Source organism: Panthera onca, chromosome B4 (assembly GCF_046562875.1).
Source record: "Panthera onca isolate mPanOnc1 chromosome B4, mPanOnc1 haplotype 2, whole genome shotgun sequence".
NCBI classification, from domain to species: domain Eukaryota; kingdom Metazoa; phylum Chordata; class Mammalia; order Carnivora; family Felidae; genus Panthera; species Panthera onca.
The window spans coordinates 403,165-424,878 of record NC_138345.1 but is presented as its reverse complement, the minus strand read 5'-3'; the positions used below and the strand labels follow the sequence as shown (position 1 = coordinate 424,878).

The 21,714-nt window shown below is 45.7% G+C and overlaps 1 protein-coding gene across 6 annotated transcripts in view; it reads left to right on the top strand.

Annotated features, from left to right (window-relative positions):
• Positions 1-21,714, top strand: part of DIP2C (DIP2 acetate--CoA ligase C (putative)) — a 413,428-nt gene that overhangs the window by 266,255 nt on the left and 125,459 nt on the right. For 5 of the 6 annotated variants that reach the window (XM_078450509.2, XM_078450506.2, XM_078450507.2 and 2 more), the window contains 4 exons: positions 2,686-2,820; positions 5,178-5,297; positions 6,594-6,791; positions 15,590-15,681. In XM_078450509.2, coding sequence (XP_078306635.1) covers positions 2,686-2,820; positions 5,178-5,297; positions 6,594-6,791; positions 15,590-15,681 — 545 coding nt within the window. Of the gene's footprint in view, positions 1-239; positions 415-2,685; positions 2,821-5,177; positions 5,298-6,593; positions 6,792-15,589; positions 15,682-21,714 lie in introns of those variants that run through there. The other variant, XM_078450511.2, reaches the window with a different exon arrangement.

Sequence of the window (21,714 nt, the reverse complement as noted above, 5' to 3'; positions counted from 1 at the left end):
GCCTGGTGACGTAGACACACGCGGACGTGAGCCGGTGACGTGGCTGCCTGGCGACGTAGGCTCACGCGGACGTGAGCCGGCGACGTGGCTGCCTGGTGACGTAGACACGCGTGGACGTGAGCCGGCAACGTGGCTGCCTGGCGACGTAGGCTCACGCGGATGTGAGCCGGCGACGTGGCTGCCTGGTGACGTAGGCACGCCCGGACGTGAGCCCGCGATGTGGCTGCCTGGCGATGTAGGTTCACGCGAACGTTGAGTGAGGCCCCAGCGCGGTGAGCGCCTCTCCGCTTCCGTGCTAGGTGGCTGGCTTGGATCTTTGTCATTTCGCTCTGCCGCCTGCTGTGCCTTCATTCAAGATAGGAGACCCCAGCGAGCGTACCGCTTAGCCACAGAGTCAGCGTTCTTACTGCCAAGGCAAGTCTTTTTGGTCGAAGCGTGGGTAGGGCTGAAAAGGAGGGTGGAAACGGCGTCTCAGACGTTGAAGAGGCGACACGAGTCCCCCTGCCACACGTCGCTCGGTGACCGGACAGAGCTGCCTACTCGCCCTTGTCAGAGGTGTTCCTTTTCTGAGCTAAGATCCAGGAAATTGTCCTTTGGGGGTGTGTGAGGCCGCTTTGGCTGCCGTGACAAGCACCCTGGACTTGGAGCTTAACCAGCAGAGTTCGCTGCCCTGCCTGCTGGAAGCGGGGAGTCTAGGATCCGGGTGTGGGCAGGGCTGGTTCCTCCGGAGGCCTCTCTGCTGGACGTGCAGACGCCACCCTCTCTCCGTGTCCTCTCGTGGTCGTCCTTCTGTGTGCGTCTGTTCCGACTACCTCAAGAGGATACCTGGTGACCCCTCTAAGACCCGTCTCAGTGTGCTCTCGCATTCTGAGGTCCTCGGGGTGAGGACTGGCACGTGGGACTTAGCGGGGACACAGTTCAGCTCATGCGGGGGCAAACGCTCCTGGAAAAGGGAGGTGAGACGTGGAGAACCCAGCTGTCTGCTGGGGGCTGTGCTTGGCGCTCTCGTCCGCTTGTCTGCCGTGCAGAGATTCCGGGTTCAGACTGCACGACCGCTGCCATCTGGGGCTCTGCTCCTGCCTGTGCTGCCCTTGCAGGTGTGTTCACGGGCTCCCTTTGGCAAACATCTGTGCTGTGCGCCTAATGGTAGCAGCGCTTGGGTGCCTCTGTGTGTTTACCGCTTAAGGTAGGTGTTATCATCACCATCCCCATTTTACGGAGGAGGACCCTAAAGCATAGGTTGGTTAGTAACTGGTCCTAGGGGATCAGCGACGAGCAGACGACCAAACCCTGTGACGCCGGCAGCCCAGCTCCCAGGGCCATGGGTGTGTCCGTGTGCCTGCAGGGTCGGCATGCCTCGGACCATCCAGGCACATCGGGATGTGTTGGCCGCTGGGGGGTTGCCCTCATGAAGCTTGCCTAGGGGTGCGTGTTAATCTCCCTCCGCTGTGGCGTCCCCTCGTGATGGGAGATCACTTGCGTAATCGGTCACTCTGCAGTCTCCGTGCGTGCATAGTTGCAGACCCGCCTACTTGGGCAAACTATTTGTAACTAAATCGGTTCTCTGAGGACATGTGCAGAACGGCTAAAGTTTGAGTCCCCGGCATGCGTGTTCCCCGCTGAGGGCCAACAGGGTAACGCTCTACCTCTTTTATCACCTTGGACTATAGAAGGTGTTCTTTACACGATCTGTTTGGCACCGTGTTTGTCGTCTTTCTTGTGCTTTTGGTTGGTGGTTTCAGTGCTTAAACAGTCCTCGTATGTGGTGCTGAAGTGGGGCAACATCCAGAGGAGACAGGCCGGCTACGGAGCATGTGCTTCTAATCATGCGGAGCCACAGAAACCCGGTCAGGCTGCTGCCTAGTAAGGATAGCCAAATCAGAGTTAATGGTGTAATGCGCGTGGTTAGAACTGAGGGTATGCAAAATGTCATTGATGGTCTCCTTGACACACTTTTCTTAATGCCTTATTTAGTAAATACAAAAATTGTGCTTCCCCCACTTAACCAGTGAGTGCTTCCCTTCGTAGTGACTGTCGCGGTGGGGAGGGACTGGGGCCAGTCTCGTGGGTGATACCGCGCTGATACATGCTGGTTATAAACATACTTTGGAATGATTATTCAGTATCATGCGTGCTAAAACAAATAGAACAGCTAATACTTCTTGGATGCTTACCTTCTATCATAAAGTATCTTAAGAGCTTTACGTGTGTTTAATCCATTCACTGTACCCTGCAGGGGACTGGCCATGTCATTCCCATTTAGTGGAGGAGGGCACCGACACGCCCCCTGGGGCCTGGAGGAAGCTGGGATACAAGCCCCAGGCTCTCTACCTGTAGAGCTTGAGCTCCTCACTGTCTCTGTTAGGACAGACAAGGAAGTTGCCCTTTATGAACAAACCCGTAACTTAAAATATTTCTCTTTCCACTGGCTGTTTGAAAACGTCATTTTAAAGTGCTGCGTTGATGCGGCTCCAGCTGTAATATCATTGTACCAGTGTGGTTCCATCTTGAGAAGTATAAATTGCCTTAGACGTAATCTTTGTCCTGATACTTCTGTGGCGCACTTGGACTCAGATTCTTGGCCCTTTCTTGGGACGTGGCAGTTTTTGAAGCCCCCTTGCTCACTTACCCTTCAGAATAACTCCGTTGCGATGATCCGAAAACTTGTAATTTGCTTCTTTATAGAAAATCACTCTGCACCTCCTGATGTAACCACTTACACCTCAGAACACTCGATACAAGTAGAAAGGCCACAAGGCTCAACGACATCACGGACGGCACCAAAGTATGGCAACGCGGAGCTCATGGAGACTGGCGATGGTAGGTCTTCTGACAATCATTTTTCCTTCTTTATAAATCCTCGTTTCTAGTAGGTTGCCCTTCTGTACGCAGGATTGGATGTGTTTCTTGTAGACACAAAGTGACTCACGGAACCTGGTTTATCACCTTCTTTACGTGGCTCCCATGGAAGGTGGCACGGGGACAAGAAATGCAAATGATCTCCAAGTTGTCCAAGAGTGTTTCCTTGTAGGAAAAACTATCAGTGTGGGGGGAACTCAGTCATGAGAAGAAAACAGAAATTTTGTGAGTCTGACGTGTTCGCTAATCAGTAACAAATGTTGGTTCGGCAGTTAAGAAATTAGCATGGAAGTGTTAAGACCACGAGCAGTTAGGAGAAGGATAACGTGAAGTTAAATGTAAACCGATGATTGACATGTATGGGCTAGTGTGATGCTTTAGACTTCTGAAGAAAGAGGGTTTTTTCCTGCATATCGGGAAAAAAAATGTCAGCGGTGATCAAGTACAGTAGTGGGGGCTCTCCCTCATTCCTCGTCCTTCTGTGTCAGTACATTCTGAGTGTGGTGGCCGTTTCTGTGACCCGGTCTGGAGAAGCAGACTTGGGCGTCAACCCCATGCTCTGTTCTGCTTTCCATGTGCTCAGCCCTTCCCAGGCCGCGGTAGACCCAGGGGTGATGTAAGATGTGATTTTCGTGAAGGCAGCCAGAGTGGCCTTGGTGTGCTGTCCATCCCTCTGGGTGTGTGTCCTGTGGCACTGTGTGGTTTGGGGCTGGCGAGGAAGGCCCCGACCTGTGTGTCGGGTGGCATGCCCAGTCCTCGTTCCAGTCCCACGCCCCTGGGGTCGGTGAGCCGCCCTGGTTTCCCTGGGGTGCTCGCAGTGCCAGTGTTGCTTTGTGTCCCTGTTAAAAGTCATCCTGTATCCAGTCGGTTGTTACTGTTATTCTTGTCACCATTTAATAGCTTTGTTGTCTGTGAAGTCTGCCTTTGTCTGTTCCCCTAGGTAAATTCATGTTGTCCCGTTGACACCACGTGAGTCCTCCGTGTCCTGTGTTTCTCTGTATGCAATGACCCCTGTATCAGAGTCACCCAGGACCTTGTCAGAAAGCAGATTCTGGAACCCTCCCAGCCCTAAGCCATCACAGGCTCGGGGCGGGGTCCTCAGGAGGACTCTTGCGTGTTGTGGCCGAGCCGGAGCACCAGTGGCAGTGGGAGACGACCTTCCGTTCACCCGAACCTACTCAGTGGGGCACTTAATGGAGAAATACTGTGTTTAGATATTGAGAATTCTGGGTGCTCTATCTTTGTATGTTTCCCAAACTGTAAAATATTTAATGTTTCAATTCTGCAAGTGCCCAATATATTTTGAAGCTATCTGTGAAAAAGCTTTTTATTTGATAAAAAGCTTCCTTGAGATCTGTCATATTTGTTCCAGACACTGAGATCTGTCTTTATGATACGTGACCATCAGTGGCGGAGGGGGAGGAGGAGGAGGAGGAGGAGGAGGGCAGCTCTGCCAGGGTTTCGGGAAAGCCCCTTCCAGCCTGGTTCCCTTGCAGGACCTCTCCGCGGAGTAGAATGTGCTACAAGGACACTCTTGTCTGGCTTGAGGATGTCAGCACCCTGATGCTCCTTGAATTTGTTAATTTGGGGCGTTTAAAAATCTTTCTGCCTTTTTGGCAATCATTTATTCAGTTTCCAAAATGATGTTGTTCGTTGTTGTAGATAAGAAATACGTTGTTATGATACGGAGTTTATTTTTGTGTGTACATGTGAATATGTGCCGTATCCTGGTGTTTTGGGTTATGCAAAAAATTAAGAGCATTTAAATTGCTGTGCTCAGGAAGCACTGGCTGAACATGCACTCAGGTGAGCAGAAACTGAGGCATGGACGAGGGCCACTGGATAGTCAGAGTGCAGGCCTGCCACGGAGCCCGCAGAGCCTGAGTGCCCCGCCCTCGTGTCAGGATGTGCCTGGCACATTGGGCAGGCCACTCTGGCCCCAGAGAGGGCAGTGCTGGTGGTCTCCAGAGACAGCTCTCAGAACTCCATCGGAGAAGGACAGGGGAGCAGATCCTCTTTCAGGAATGGGAGGTGTGATTGGGTGCAGCCCAGGGTCTGGTGCCCCTCCCCCAACCCCAGCAGGACATCTGCAGCATCGTTCCAGGGGTCTCTGCAGACCCTGTGGTGCTGGTGGGGCCACTGCACCCTGACATCTACTCAGGGGCAAGCTCTTGCCGGGTGGGGTGTCCTGGGTGGCAATTGCGGGACCCTCAATATGGGGCCCTGGCACTGGTGTCACGACCATTTTTCCTGTGGCTGCTTGTTCAGCTGGTGAGGTACTGACTGGTCCTTCTTCTGTCGGTGGTTCTGTTTTCCAGGGGTGCCAGTAAGTAGCCGGGTGTCAGCGAAAATTCAACAGCTCGTCAATACGCTCAAACGACCGAAGCGGCCGCCGTTACGGGAATTCTTTGTTGATGACTTTGAAGAATTGCTGGAAGGTGAGAGGGGCTTCCGCCCCCCACTTACTCTGTCTGCGTGATCCCAGGGACTGTCATGACTGGGCTGTTAAGAGTAAAAATCTTGGCACCCCTGCAAGACAAGAATCTTCTCTAGAGACTGTAGGCACTGTTCCCAAAGCCGCCTTTAAAGACAGGCTAAGTGCGGGCAAGGCAGGATAGACACCCAGGCTGCATGTTTGTGGCCCTCCCAGGGTGCAGTCACGGCCGTGAGCCCGGCCTCCACCAGGTAGCAGAAACGCGGGGAAGCATACAAAACCGTGACTCAAGGTGACACGTGCTCTCTGCGTAAGCTCATTAAGAGGAAGGCAGAGTGTGCATGCGGCTGGGCTCATTTCCTGCCCCTCTGTGCAAATTCAGGACTATGTCAAACCCAGATTCCTTATTTTCTTGTTCTTTGTACCACAAGTAAGACACTGCTGATTCTCTGGCCAGCAGGGGGAGATTGTCAATCGCAGACTGTGAGGGAGAGAGTCCTTTTCTAAAAGTGAGAAGCGTAACAGTTGCTAACGTAAACTAAAGAGTTGGGAAGATTGTATTGCATTATAGGCCATTTTTTGTTTTACTCAAGAAAATGTACTTGGGTTGGTTATTGATAGTAATTGTTGCAAATTCAAACTTACATCCCCATATTTAAGGGCAAAATATAATTTAACAAAATTTGAGCTCTGGAGTCCAGAATTACTAGTGTATGTACATCAGGAGCTGATATTTTGAACAGCTGTTGCAATCCCAGAGTCCAGGCATGTTAAAATACACAGTTCATCTGTCGGTTTACAGATGCACTCAGGTCTCCCTATATTCACCATCCCAACATTGCCTTAGAAAGTGTAAGAATTAAGTGCTTCCGTTACGTCCGTGAAGCTAGCATATAGGTCCTGGCTGTGATTCTAGAAAAGCACGTGTGCATGTTTGTAGTCCACCAATAAACATGTGTAAGTCTTCTACCTTCTTTAAAAGGAAGAGAACGGTGATTGTGCTAATATGCATGTATTTTTTTAAAAAAACTTCCAATGGGGCGCCTGGGTGGCTCAGTTGGTTAAGCATCCGACTTCAGCTCAGGTCACGATCTCGTGGTCCGTGAGTTCGAGCCCCGCGTCGGGCTCTGGGCTGATGGCTCAGAGCCTGGAGCCTGCTTCCGATTCTGTGTCTCCCTCTCTCTCTGCCCCTCCCCTGTTCATGCTCTGTCTCTCTCTGTCCCAAAAATAAATAAACGTTAAAAAAAAAAAAATTAAATAAAAAAATAAAAAAAAATAAAAAAACTTCCAATGTATTTAGTTCAGCAACCGGATCCGAACCAGCCAAAGCCAGAGGGAGCGCAGATGTTGGCGGTACGTGGGGAGCAGCTGGGAGTGGTGACGAACTGGCCGCCATCGCTAGAGGCTGCATTGCAGCGGTGGGGGACCATCTCCCCGAAGGCCCCATGCTTGACCACGATGGACACGAACGGGAAGCCCCTGTACATCCTCACTTACGGTAATTCCGTATGCCGCTTCACCTTCCTGACTCTGCCTGCATACAACAGCCACTTTTGGGGTGCTTCACTTACGTTTGTAAATCCAGTACAGAAACAAAATGGACTTAGAAAGGAAATATTTTAGGGAAAGTACTTAATTTGAATATGAAAAGTTACTACTTATTAAGCGTTTTTGGAGTAAAATCCAGAAATGGGTACAAAAAAAATCAGTCATAACCCTAATAAGATAGTGGATTTTACCTCTTGGAACATGCATGTGATGTTCTTGAAAGTCGTGCCTTCAGGACGGATGGGTAATTAAAGAATATGTATCTAAACTCTTTTATGTGTATCCTTCAGAAAAAACAAAAACCATTTCCAAAGTGATTACTCAAAAAAGCAAGAGAAACAGGGTTTTCTTTAGTTCTTCATTCAGTACAATTAATGAAATCTGTGAACTTTTGGAAGTAGTTTTCTGTACCAGAAAGATTTCGTTCTCTTTGTTCCCTGGGTAAGGGGCCAAGGAGAAAGCAGGTGGTTGGGTTACTGTCACAGCACCTGCTGCAGCTTTGCAGAGAGACCAGCTGAATAACAGAAAGACCAGAGCCGACCCTCCTCTGTCTGCACGTGTGAGATTAGGTGACCTGTGTCTAGATCGAAGTTTTGTGTCCCTGGCAGCAGTGCTCTTACGTGGAGTAGGAAGGTGGCTCATTTCTACATTGGCCCGTGTTACGATAAGCGACACAGAGTCCAGCCTTTTGGGATGTGGGGCCTCAGGGGGTACCTGCTGTGGACTCCAGCATCACCTGTGCGTCTCAGGGACAGAAATGGGTTTGGGGTTTAGGAGCATATGTCTCCCAGCTTTGCCGTTTTCTGGCAATGTTGGGTATTTCTAAGTGGATAAAGAGCATTTCACCCATGGTGAGGCTTAGCTGGATTTTTTCATTATGCTCTTTGGAAATAGGTGTCAGCCAAGTAAGTGGAAGACTTTCCTTAGTGACCCCCGTCCCTGGCCAGACCCAGCCCTGAAGCTGGTGGTGTGGCTGGAGCTGTCACTCCTTAGCTTCTTCCAGAGATCATCTGCCACGTACGGGGACTCCCAGGACCCACCGTGTGCACACGCAGCGAAGCGCCCACCTGGCTGCCTACAAGCGTGCGCTGAGATGCGCGAGGCGCTAACTGTGTACCTGCCCGGCGCAGGGCAGGGCATCGGAGAAGGGGACACGGTTCTCCAGGCTGAGGACTCCGGTCGGAAGGGCAGCCCTTCTCCTGAGGGAACAAAGAGCAGAGAAGCGCTGACTTTGCCTCAGTGCACGTTACTGCGAGCTGTGGTGTAAGATGGACGCCGGAAGTTGTCTGAGGGAATTCGGCTAAGGGAAGTGTGTCTACACCCCAGCATCACAGCCCCTGCTCTTCAGTCATCTGCGTTTTCTTGCGTTTACTCGTCCGTATGAGGCATATGCTGTGGGTCGCTCTTGGTTTTGACCTGTTGAAGAAATGTAAGCAGTGCGTTTCCAAAAACACGGCGATAGTTCATCAGGATGTAAAAGGGGAGTGTTGGCCAATACGAGAAAAACCGTAGAAAAGTGCTCTATAGGTAGAAACACTGAGATAGATGAACCTGTGATGGCCGGGTGTTGCTCAGAATACAGAGGAAAGCTCACTGAATGAGAATTGTTCTCATACCAAGGAACTCGGTCTCATTGGCAGACTGGACTGTTTACAGTCTTGTAGTTCACTTTCGGCTCTCATTTAACTTCCCGCATTAACTTCCGGATGGTAGCTGAGAAACTTGGGATCTTTGATGGAAAATACAGGGAGTGAAGGTTAACAACCCTGTAGAACAATCCACCGTTCTCCATTTACCAATACAAATAAAACACATCTTACAATCTTCAGTTAATAAAAACAAATCATGCTAAGCAACTAATTTCCTTCTATCATGAATCTTCGCTTCCTCCTGTTCTCAGCACGATACCTGCAAATTTATTCTACTTTGCTGCAGTGCGCTTCTATTACCAGGCAAACTCCCTCTCCTCTCTCCCTCCCTCCCTCCCTCCCTCCCTCCCTCCCTCTTCCTCTTTTTCTTTTCTTCCTTCTTTCCTTTTGTGACTTATGACTTGGCTTTTGCTCCAGATATTTTGAAATATTCAGGTGCTTGAGCTACAAAAGCGTTGGGAAACCTTTCTACGTGGTTTATGCTTTGCATTATTGCCGATGTGTTTCTCAGGCTCCACTGCTGTTCGCAGGTGACTTAGCCGCTGTGCTGAGCGTGAGCTCTGAAACCCCTTCCTCACCCACCTACCCGTTTCCTCAGACCTACACTCTTCTTATGGTTGCGTACTCCTCACAGAAATCCAATTGAAATTAAAATTAATCTGTAGTAAGACAGTGCGTGCATCATGTCCGCATCTCTTTCTTTTTTCTATATGCACAAGATATCTTAGAGTCTTAATATCTATTTTCTCAGTTAAAATACCAGTTTAACTTGGCAAAATCAGTTGGGACTTCGTGTCCCCCACCTTCCAAATACATAGTACGGAATTATTATTAACTGGTATTGGCCATGGTCACCATTTTATACGTCTCATGACTTATTTTATAACTGGATGTTTGTACCTTTGACCCCCTTCACCCATTAATGCCTCCCTCTCCCCCCGCCACCAGTCTGTTCTCTGTATATGTATGAGCTTGGGTTTTAGATTCTGCAAGTGAGTGAGATCACAAGGTATTTGTCTCTCTCTGTCTCACCTGTTTCACGTAGCATGATGCCTCCAAGTCCATGCATGTTGTTGTAAATGGCAAGATTTCATGCCTTGTTATGGCTGAATAATGTCCTGTGTACATATACCACCTTTTCTTCATCCACTCATCTGTTGATGACCAGTTTTAACCCCCATACTGGTTTTTCCAGAGTGGCTGCCCAGTTTGCCCTCCCACCAACAGTGTAAGAGGTTCCCCTTTCTCCACATCTTCGCCAACACTTGTCATCTCCTGTCTTTTTGATGCTAGCCATTCTGACCGGTATGAGGTGGTAGCTCAGTGATTTTGATTTAATCTCCCTGGTGATGAGTGATGTTGAGTACCTGTCATTGTCTTTTGGCCATCTGTGTGTCTTTGGAGAAATGTCTATTCAGTTCCTGTGCCCATTTTTGAATCCATTATTTTTTTCCATTGAGTTGAGTCCTTTCTGTACTTAGATGTTAACCCCTTATTGGATAAATGATTTGCAAATATCTTCTGTTCTGTAATTTGCTTTTTCATTGTGTGGATGGTTTCCCGTCCTGCACAAAAGCTTTTTAGTGTGATATGGTCCCACTTGTTTATTTTTGCTTTTGGTGTCGGATCCAAAAAATCATCCCCAAGATCCATGTCAAGGATCTTAGCACCTGTTTTCTTCTAGGAGTTTTATGGTTTCAAGTCTTAGGTTCGATTTTTTTTCATTCATTTTGAGTTAATTTTTAGGTGTGGTTCAGTGCCATTCTGCTGCATGTGACTGTCCAGTTTTCTCACTACTACTTATTGAAGAGACTGCCTCTTCCCTATTGTGTATTCTAGACTCCTTTGCTGTAAACTAATTGACATATGTGCATGAGTTTATTTATGGGCTCTCTGTTCCATTGATGTGTGTCTGTTTTATGCCAGTGCCACACTGTTTTAATTACTGTAGCTTTGTAATACAGTTTAAAATCAGGGAGCCAGCTGCCCCCAGCTTTGTTCTTCGTACTCAAGATTCCTTTGGCTGTTTGGGGCCTTTCGTGTTTCCATACAAATGTTAGGATTCTTTGTTCTACCTCCATGAAAGATGCCATAGATATTTTGGTAGGGATTGCATTAAATCTGTAGATTGCTTTGGGTAGTATAGACATTTTAACAATATTATTTCTCCCAGTTCATGAGCATGGAATGTCTTTCATTTGTTTGTGTCTTCCTCAGTTTCTTTCATCAGTGTCTTATAATTTTCAGAGTTTAGGTCTTTTAGCCCCTTGGTTGAAATTTTTCATGGTACTTACTCTTTTTGATGCAACTCTAAATGTTTTCTTAATTTCTCTGATAATTCATTGTTTCTAGAAATGCAGTTGTTGAATTTTGTGCATCAGTTTGCACTCTGCAACGTTACTCAATTCTTGGATTAGTTCTAACGGGGTTTTTTGTTTGTTTATTTCTTTGGTTTTGGTGGCATCTTTAGAGTTTTTCTGTATATAAAACCCTATCATCCTCAAATACAGATAGTTTTACTTTTTCCTTTCCAATATGGATACCTTTTAAGTCTTTTTCTTGCCCAAATACTCTGGCTAGCACTTCCAAAACCATTGAATAAAAGTGGTGAGACTGGACATCCTGGTCTTGATTCTTTTCTCGGCACACAATACTAGCTGTGGGTTTTGAATGTATGGCTTTTATTATGTTGAGGTATGGTCCCTCTGTATTCCCTTTGTTGAGGGTTTTTCATCAAAAAATGTTGAATTTTGTCAAATGCTTTTTTCTGCATGTATGGAGAAGTGATTTTTATTCTTCATTTTGTTAATGTGGTGTATCATGTTGATCGATTTGACAGCGTTGAGCCATCCACATATCCCTGGAATAAATCCCACTGATCACGGTGTATGATCCTTTTACTGTATTGTTGAATTCAGTTTGCTAATATTTTGTTGAGGAATTTTGCATCTATGTTTATGAGGAGTAAGGGCCTCTTATTTCTTTTGTGTGTCCTTGTCTGGTTTTGGTATCAGGGTAACACTGGCTTCATAAAATGAGTTTGGAATCATTCCCCTCCTCTAATTATTTTGGAAGAGTTTAGGAAGGATAAGTATTAAATCTTCTTTGAATGTTTGATAGAATTCATAAGGAAAGGCTTCTGTTTGTAGGGAGGTTTTTAAATTTCTGATTAAATCTCCTTACTAGTAATCATTCTATTCAGATTTTGTTTCCTCATGATTCATTGGTGGAAGATCGTATGTTTCTAGGATTTATTCATTTTTTCCAGTTTGTTGGCATATCATTGTTCCTGGTGGTCTCTTGTGATCCTTTGTATTTCTGTGGTGTTGGTTATAACTTTCATTTTTTATTTTATCTGAGATTTTAAATGAGAGTCCACTCTCGTTTTCTTTTGGTGAGTCTATCCAAGGGTTGTCAGTTTTGTTTACCTTTTCCAAGAACCAGCTCTTGGTTTTGTTGATCTTCTCTATTGCCTTTTTTAGTTCCTATTTTAACAATTTCTGCTCTGATCTTTGTTACTTCCTTCTTTCTGCTAGCTTGGGCTTCATTTGTTCTTCTCCTGGTTCCTTGAGGTGTAAGACTAGGCTGTTTAGTTGAGATTTTTCTTGTTCATTGAGGTACACCTGTATTGCTATGGACTTCTGTCTCAGAACCGCTTTTGCTACAAATCGTAAGTTTTGGTATGTTGTATTTCCGTTTTTACTTGTCTCAAGGTATTTTTTTAATTTCTTCTTTGAATGTTTTGTTGTCACACTGGTTGTTCAGTAGCATGTTGTTTAATCTCCACATACTTGTGAATTTTCCAGTTTTCTTCTTATAATTGACTTCTCACTTCATACCATTATGGATCAGAAAAGATGCTTGCTATGTTTTCAGTCTTGAATTTATAGAGATTTGTTTTGTGGCCTCACGTATGATTTGGAGAATGTTCCATGTGCACTTGAGAAGAATGTGTATTTGGTGCTTATGGATGGAGTGTTTGATAAAAATTAAGTCCATATGTTCTAACGTGTTGTTCAAGGCCACTATTTCCTTACTGGTTTTCTGTCCAGATGATTTATCCGTTGATGTGAGTGGGGTATTAAAGTTCCTACTATTATCATATTGCTGTTAATTTCTCCCTTTAGGGCTATGAATATTTGCTTCATAGATTTAGGTGCCTCCATATTGGGTACACAAATGTTTACAAATGTTATGTCTTCTCAGTGGACTGATCCCTTCATCATTAAGTATCTCCCCTTCTTTGTCTCTTATTACAGTCTTTGGTTTAAAGTGTGTTTTGTCTGATAGAACTACAGCTACTCATCTTCCTTTATGTCCCCACTTCTGTGGAGTGTCTTTCTGCAACCCCTCACTTTCCTCTGTGTGCATCCTTACGTCTGAACGGAGCCTCTTGTAGGCAGCAGATCAGTTGTTCTTGTTTTTTTGTGTGTGTGTTTTTTTCCCCCATTAACTCACTCTGTGTCTTTTAATGAGAGAATTCAGTCCTTCTACGTTTAAAATAACTATTGATAAGAGGTACTCATTGCCATTTTGGTAATTGTTATCCGGTTGTTTTTGTAGGGCCTCTCTGTTCCTTTTCTCTTCCTTTGTGGTTTCATGACTTTCTTTAGTGTGAGGCTTACATTGCTATCCCTTTATATTTGTGTATCTGCTAGAGGTGTTTGCTTGGTGGTTACCATGAGGCTCACATACAACAACTTATATTTATAACCATCAGTTTTAAGTTGGTAACAACTTATGTTTGAACACATTCTAAACCCGTGCATTTTTACTCTCCCACCCACATTTCATGTTCTTGATGTCACATTTTACATCTTGATATCTTGCGTGTCCCTATTTACTACTTTTGTCCTTTTCCTTTTATACTGGCTTTATATAGTCCACTACCTTTATTCTAGATTTACCTTTCCTAGTGGGATTTATACTTCTATTTATTTTCTTGTTACTTATTAGTGCCATTTCTTTTCAGCATGAAAAAGTCTTTTTAACATTTCTTTTTTTATTTAAAAAAATTGTTTTTTAATGTTTGTTTATTTTTGAGACAGAGAGAGACAGCATGAATGGGGGAGGGTCAGAGAGAGAGGGAGACACAGAATCCGAAGCAGGCTCCAGGCTCTGAGCTGTCAGCACAGAGCCTGACGTGGGGCTCGAACTCACAGACTGTGAGATCATGACCTGAGCCGAAGTCGGACGCTAAACCGACTGAGCCACTCAGGCGCCCCATCTTTTTAACATTTCTTACACGTCTGGTTTTGCATTTGCTTCTGGGAATATGCATGGTCTGCCCTTCCATTCTGATTGATCCCTTTCCCAGTAACTTCTCTTGTTTGGAAAGTTTTTCATTCTCCTCTGTAAATCAGTAAAGAACCATTGTGTCTCCTGCAACTTAAATCAGCAAAGCTTTTCTCCTTGAAAAACAGCAAGTGGTATTTTGCCAAAAGTATGTTGCTCTTTTCAAGCTCCCGACTGTAGACTGGCTTCTGTATGAATATATGATAATATCCAAACAGAGAATGACGTTGAAAGTGTAACAAAACGTAACTTTGCTAATCATCTGACTGTAACGGATTTGTTCACAAAGCCATTGGGTTTTTCAGTTACAACAAATTGATTGTAATTGTTTATTTAATTGTGGTTCCCTAATATTGTTCACATTAAAAAGATTTGAAGGCACAAAATACTTGTTTTCTTTAGATGAAAAATCACTGAGTTATTTCTAATAGCCAGTGGCTGTTTTTGTGGAAAAAATATAGCCACCTAACAAAATACCAAATGCTTGTAAGGTGGCCACTCTTGAGGACTGCAGTGTTGAGGCAGATCTAGAGAAGAGGGTGGAGGACAGACAAGACCTTCGTGTCTGATAATTAGCCTAAGTGCTCAAGAAGTATGGCCAAAGAGCATACTGTCATTTTGTCCTTTTTAGGTTGCCTATGACATCAGTGAAACGAAGGCCATGTATTGAGCACATACTGTAAACCAGTAATACCCTAGGAGTTAGAGAAATTAAGATAACAACATTCCTTTTGTCCCCTTATCGCTAAGGAGGAGATAAGTTGATAAATCCTGTGGAAGATAAACAGTAACCCTAATTTAGGTTGCTGCAAAATCCAATGTGAAGTAAAACAAGTGTTATAAACATAAAACTTCTTAACTCTTACATTTAAAATAGGAAGAAGATGAAAACAGTGATTGTTTTTACGGGAAAGTTAAAGTTGCTCCTAACTGTTGTTACGATCATGTTAATGTAACTTCTAACACCTCGCCTGCTTCTGAAAGCATGTGGAAGCTGATATCATGAAGCCCTTTAGGTGTCTAAGAGCTCATATTAGGTGTCAGAGTCACTTTGTCCCCTGCCCTGTCCTCCTGTGCAGGAGCGTCTGGTGCTAGAATGGAGGCAGGGGTGGGAACCCTGGAGGTTCTTCCAAGCTGGCTGTCCTTTCTGGGGTGGGTGGGTGGGTGTGTGTGTGTGTGTGTGTGTGTGTGTGTGTGTGTGTTTTCAATCCTGTTTTTAATCCTCCTTTGTGGTCAATTTTTTCTGGAGTTCAGAACTTTAGCTCTGAATACTTACCGCCATCTTTAAGTTCAAACATTACTCTCAAAAAATCCTGAATCCCCAAGACAAGCAAGATGTGATGCTGAGAAACTCAAGACTTGGGGAGGGAAGGGGGGGTCAGGCCTTGCAAAGTGTGTCCTAAGTACCTTTTGCATTCATTTCATTCATTTCATGAGCAAGGCCCTGATAACAGTGGAAACGTGTCATTTTGCGTAACATGAATCGGCAGTGACACACTATTGCCCTTGTCCCTGCTCTCCTCCCCAGAAATCTTCCCATCTTCTGTGATGATAAATGTTCTGTGGCTTTGCTGTACCTGCTTTGCACACTTAGAGTGTGTATCCGTACCTTGTTCCAGTGTTTAGGCCTCTCAGAGCTTATGAGTCAGAGTTTCTGGCTGTTATTTTCCTTCAGGGTTCCATGGACTCAGGGTTACTTGAAGGCTTAAAATGAATGAGTACCGTCTCTAGTTATGTGCATGTTGAGACATAACTGAAAATGCATGTGTCCACTTACTTATATCTTTATCATTTTTATTAATAGGCAAACTGTGGACAAGAAGTATGAAGGTTGCTTACAACATTCTGCATAAATTAGGTACAAAGCAGGAACCTATGGTACGACCAGGAGACAGGGTAAGTGCACGTCTGCAAACACTGCATCGTATGCGACAGAGACACCTGCTGTTTGAAGTTCTAGAGTTCAGTGTCTCCTAATGCTAATGCTGCTAAGTCAGGCTTTCTTAACATTAACTATGAATCGGGGTTAGTTACACAATATGTCATTTAGCCTTTACAACAACCCCGTAAGTTCAGCTGTAGTACTTCTGTTTCATCCATGAGGACGTGCAGACTTGAGAGTGTCACATCAGATGAAGGCACATAACTCATAAGTGGCTCAGCACTCGCAGCTGTTTCTGGCAGACCCCAGAGCCACATTCCCAACCTTTGTCCTCTCGTCTGCTACTTTGAAATATTCGTGTGTCATCTACCTGGGCCGGCAGGACAAATTATACGTAAAACTTTGTTTACATCCATCAGTGTACTGAAATCTTTATAGCACGCTGCTGGTGCCATTCCTTTCCTGGTGTTAAATTTCTGGATAGAGGCTACTATGTTTAACCGATAAGCAAATTTTTATTCTTCCTGCAATCTGATTAAGTTACAGATTGAATATGTTAGTATTCCTTTGCAATGTTATACTCCAAGAACTTAATACCCTTGTCCAAGCTTTGTACCCCAATTTAGATGTGAGGCAGAGTTAGACCCACATTTTCTTGCCTTCAAATGTAGCATCTTTTTTTTCCATTTGCTGCTTTGTATCTGAGACCCCAACACTGGGTTATCCTACCTGTGCCCAAAGAACTCCCAAGTGAATTCAGTAAAAATATCAGTGCTGAGCACCATAAACCAACAAGAACAGAAGCTGTGATTTACTTAAGATATTATAAAGACAGGGGCCCGTCATGAGGAATTTTTTAGAAGATTACCAGAGGCCCAGCCTTCTGTGGTGGACTATGATTCTTTCCATTTTTTTATTGAACAAGTTTGACCTGTGGCTTGTAAATCTCAGTTATAGGTCTTAGCACTTCCCTGATTATAAAACTACAAGGCTACAGTAATCAAAGCAGTGCAGTGCTAACATAAAGGCAGATGTGGAGAATGGAGTAGAACAGAGAGCCCAGAAACAAACCCTCGTGTGCACGGTGAAGCAGGTTCATCGAGGATGTTAAGATATGACACGGGGAAAGGACAGTCTCTTCGATAAATGGTGCTGGGAAAACTAGACCACCCACAAGCAAAAGGACAAAGTTGGACCTTTTACACCGTCTATTAAAAAATTAACTCACAATGGTTCGGAGACTTAACAAAAACTATAAAACTCTTAGAATAAAACATGGGGGAAAGCTTCATAACACAGAATTTGGCAATGATTTTTTTACGTGATACCAAAAACACCGTGGAACAAAAATAAAAACATAAATTGGATTTCATCAAAATAACTTCTGTGCACCAAAGGACATTATCGAGACTGAAAAAGAAACATACAAGATGGGAGAAAATATTGACGAATTCTATATCTGATGAGAGGTTAGTATCCACACTATGCTAAAACAAACAAACAAAACATAAGTTTAAAAAACGGGCAGAGGACTTGAATAGACATTTCTCCAGAGAAGCTTTGCAGATGGCCAGTGAGCACCTGAAAAGACGCCCCATGTCACTGTCGTTAGGGCGCTGCATGTTAAAACCACAGTGAGACCGCACTCCACAGCCATTGGGGTGGCTGTTGTCAGAAAGCAGAAAGTAAATGTTGGCAAGAATGAAGAGATTGAACCCCGGTGTGCTGCCACTGCAGACAACAGTATGGCGGCTCCTCTAGAAATTGAACATAAATTACTGCTTGATCCAACAGTTTCCCTTCCGTTTCAAAAGCACTGAAATCAGGGGCTTGAGCAGATAACATTGTTCACAAAACCAAAAGGTGGCGGTAACTCAAGTGTCCGTCGGCAGACGCACGGAGACACATACTAAAACACGATGGGCTCGAAGACTACGTGACATGGAATATGGCAGCTGCAAAGGACAAATGTACCAGGTACTTAGAGTAGTTAAATTCATGGAATCAGAAGGGTGATGGTAGCTAGGGGGCTGGCGGGGGCTGGGAAGTTCCTTAATGGGACTGAGGCTTCAGTTTAGGAAGATGAGAAGGTCGGGAGATGGTTCTGGTTGTGAATGTACTTCATGCTGCTGAGCTGTGCACTTTATTTTCAAAATAAATTAATAAAATAAATGAATGGTCAACGTCGTGTATGTTTTACCCCAATAAAAAATCAGTTGTATGTAATATCTCCCTTAACTATAATTTCACGGATAGTGTTAGTAGAGTGATTTTGTTAAAAATTCTTATGGAGCATGGCCTCCAGATTATGGAAGTTCCCTTAAAATAACAACTACAAAATAAACCACCTCTGTTCAGCTAAGACGTTAGTAGGAATTTGCGGGGCACAGTTTTGAGAAAATAAACTATGTAAAGAGGTTTGTCGGTAGAGGTTGGTTTGACCGTGTGAGGGAGACTACTTTTCTAAGTTATTTAAAACATCATTCATGTAGTTAATATCGGGCACATGCGTACCGATACTTTTATTAAATAAATATACACGACCATAGCAGTAAATTGATCATAAGCTTATGTTGCTATAAACGGAATTTTTTGCCCTCTTTGAAAATCACTTTTGAATAAAACATAATTTTCCCCAGAATAGTGAACATTCAGTCCTTAGCATAAAAATTTACATTTTGTGTGCGTGTGACCTTACTAATGTTGTTTGGGGAATTACCTTCTTGGGCTTCCGAAAAGGGCTTTATGTGCCGAAGCTGAATAGGGTTTGGGGATATCTCGTCAGAGCTTTGGAAGGCATGAAGGTGCGTCACATCTGAAGGGAGCCTGCCAGTTGTATTAAGATATAAATAGACACATTACTGATAATCAGCTTTTCTATAAAGGGAAAGTGATACAAGTCCCCGAAAGAGGGGTAAGAGGTGGAGATGAACTATCTGGAAGAAGAGAGATGTTTTTCATTTTGAGGAGCATCTGGGGCCTGAGAAGTCTTCCCAGAGAGGAAAAGGGAGCCTGTGAGCTGTAGGCTAGGCTCCAGGAAAGCACGGGAAGGAGCTGACGTGGGAAGTGTGTGCAGCAGCTCCTGGTGTGAAGAGCGCTGAAGGCAAGCTGGCCGAGGGGCGTCCCTTTACCAAGAGGAGACCCTCCGAAGCACGGCGGTGGGTTGCGCCTTTGCCTCTTGGTTTGTGGATGCCTGCTGTGCCCTGCGGGGGATTAGGTCCAATGACATCTCAAGGAATCCGTGGAGGAGCGAATACAGGGGAGCTGTGTGGGTCCCTCAGAACCAAGCACCTGCGTGCGTGCGTTGCACGGGAATCACTGTGGAGCTGCCAGTAAGACAGGGCTTGTGACCGACTCCGAAACGGAAGCAGGAGTTAACGGGAATGACTGAAGTACAGACTCCCCTTCCTTAAACTGCAAAACAAAACAGCAACAAACCTTCAGTTTTTATTCTGAGCCTTCAGAGGTATCTGACCCTCCCTGTCCCTTACTTTTATATCATTGAGAGATACAATATACAATTTCATAGTCTGCTTTTATTCACTTTACGTTGTAACTTAACGTTTCATCCTATCTAACGCAATTCTGCCAGGTTTATACAGTGTGGCCTCACCAGCATGAGCTGCAGCAACAAAGCAGTGGGAACTTTCAATCCCAGGTTCGGTTGATCTTCCTTTGAACGGAGCCGGAGTGGCAGCCAGACCTTGTTCCCAGTCTGGGGGTGCCCCATCTTCTCGCTCTCGGTTCTGTGCTCCTGGCAGGGACTCCTGCATCCAGAGCAGGTGCTCCAAGAAGACTAGCAAGTCGGTATTTAACTGGTCCTTTATGAATAGGTGCATCCATTGGTTTGGGATGGAACAGCAGTATGTCCTGTGTTTCCCTGCAGTTTGAACGACTTCCTCAAACATTTTGGTCCGTTTCAGGGAGAGACGTCTTGTGGCAGCGGCACCCAGAAGCTCACAGATACCCGGAAGGCTCAGTATTGCCTTGCCAGACCCACATCTAAAACCTGTTGCTCTCAGCTCAGCTGCCACTCGAAGGCAGAGCCCCTACAGCTACTGCGATCCTCACACACTTTGTTAAAATAATTGCTGGTGGTTCATATGTGTACGTGTGCAAGTCAGTTACTTCTGGAAAGCCCTGCTCACGGCTGAGTGCTGTCAGGATGGAATAAGTTGACATAAGCAACAGTTAGTTACCTCTCAGGGTTCTCAAACACAGGTCGTCGGTGGTGCAGAATGGCTTTTACTGGCCTTATGGGCTCATGTGTCTCTCATTTAGCTGATTTCAGTGAACTGCAGGGGTGCTGCATGGAAAGGAAACCTTCATTGAATCCCAAGCTGATTTCTTCCCCGCCTGCTATCCTGTGTCGCTAAGTTTCAAACATGGACAAATTTATGATGTGGCCTGTTCTGTTCTCAGCTGCCGTCTGCGTCCCTTTACACCAACCTGCTTATTTGTATATTGAAATTGAGTGTGTTACCCACCTGCTCCTGGAAAAACTGGCAACTTCTAGTTAGGACATTTTGAGAGAAAAAAATTGGTTAAATTCCTGAATGAGTAATGCAGAAGTGACCTGTGCGTGTTATGTCATGGGATCTGGGTGCCTGTGAACACGCAGCAGACTTGTCCGCAAGGGGGGAGTGGAACCCCGATGCCCGATCAGGACATGGGGGTGACGCGGGCTACAGCAGGAGTGGGGTCTGCAGGGCGGAGCGGGCAGTGCAGACACGCAGCCACGGGACAGCTACTGCGGTGTCCTGAGGAGGCAGTCTGCCCGAGAGGTGGGCACGGCTGCTCCAGGAGGGGCTGCAGTAACAGGAGAGCTGGCTGGTGCCAGGTGAGCTACACGGGAGACCCTGGGACGAGCCCCGGACGGACTCACGTGGGATGACATACTTGTTAAGTAGTAGGCACTGACAGAAAGGGGCGTCTTGACAAACGTCCAGTAAAAAACGCAGCGATAAAAACCAAACAGTACTGCAGCAAGAAGTCTTTGCATCAAGCGTAAGAGTTAATGCTGTCAAATATATTTAAGATCCATCCTGATTTTAGGGTACTTGTCAAAACACTGATGGGCTAAATAGGCTAATAGGTGAAAAGCGGAATGAAAAGCATTTCACGTGAGGAAGAATAATTACAAGCCATCCCATGGAAAAATCATTCAATGTTAAGATAACCTCAGGCCTATCAGAAAACATTTTAGAAATCATATTACCCGGGGCACCTGGACGGCTCAGTCAGTTAAGCATCAGACTCTGGATTCCGGCTCAGGTCACAATCCCAGGGTCATGGGATCAGGCTCTGCGCTGGGCTCTGTGCTGGCTGGCAGCATGGAGCCTGCTTGGGATGCTCCTTCTCCCTCTGTGAGCTGGTCCCCTGCTCTTGCATGCACAGGCTATTTCTCTTTCTCAAGATAAATAAACTTTAAAAAACAAGTCCTACTATTCAGGGTAATTTTAAATCAGCCTGCCTCTTATAACTCCAAGATTATTGTGCTTTTTGTCCCTAAGGCCGAGCAGGAAGGCGGTGGGTGGAACCAGGGCAGCAGGCGTTCGTGGAGCCTCATCTGTGAGGGTGCCACGGATGGACTGACAGCCCCGGCTGGCTGGCATTCAGGGCCGTGTGCTGTGCGCCGGGCCTTGCACCGAGCCCTCACCACTTTCTCTGTGACCTTCACCGCAGCACTAGGACGTAGGCAGGAAAACTGAGGCCTGGAGGGGCTGATGCTGACCTGGGACCAGGATGGAGCCCTGTGGTCAGCACCCTGCCAGCCTTGCCCCAGTGAGGAAGCACACAGCGCTCGGTCACCCCTGTGAAGGCTACGTGGAAACACGAGTTCTTACCGAGCCCAGCGAGGATGATGCGGTTCACCCTGTGTTAAGTACGTGACAGGAAGATGACGAGCGGAACATCCGGGTGTAGTTGTCTTCTGGGGGCAGCGTTAGGAAGGACTGCGGGCGATACGTGTCGCTTCCACGTGAATCAAAGGGAAAGTACACGGTACTTGAATGCATCTTGCTGAAGTGTAGTTTCAAGCGTGCACC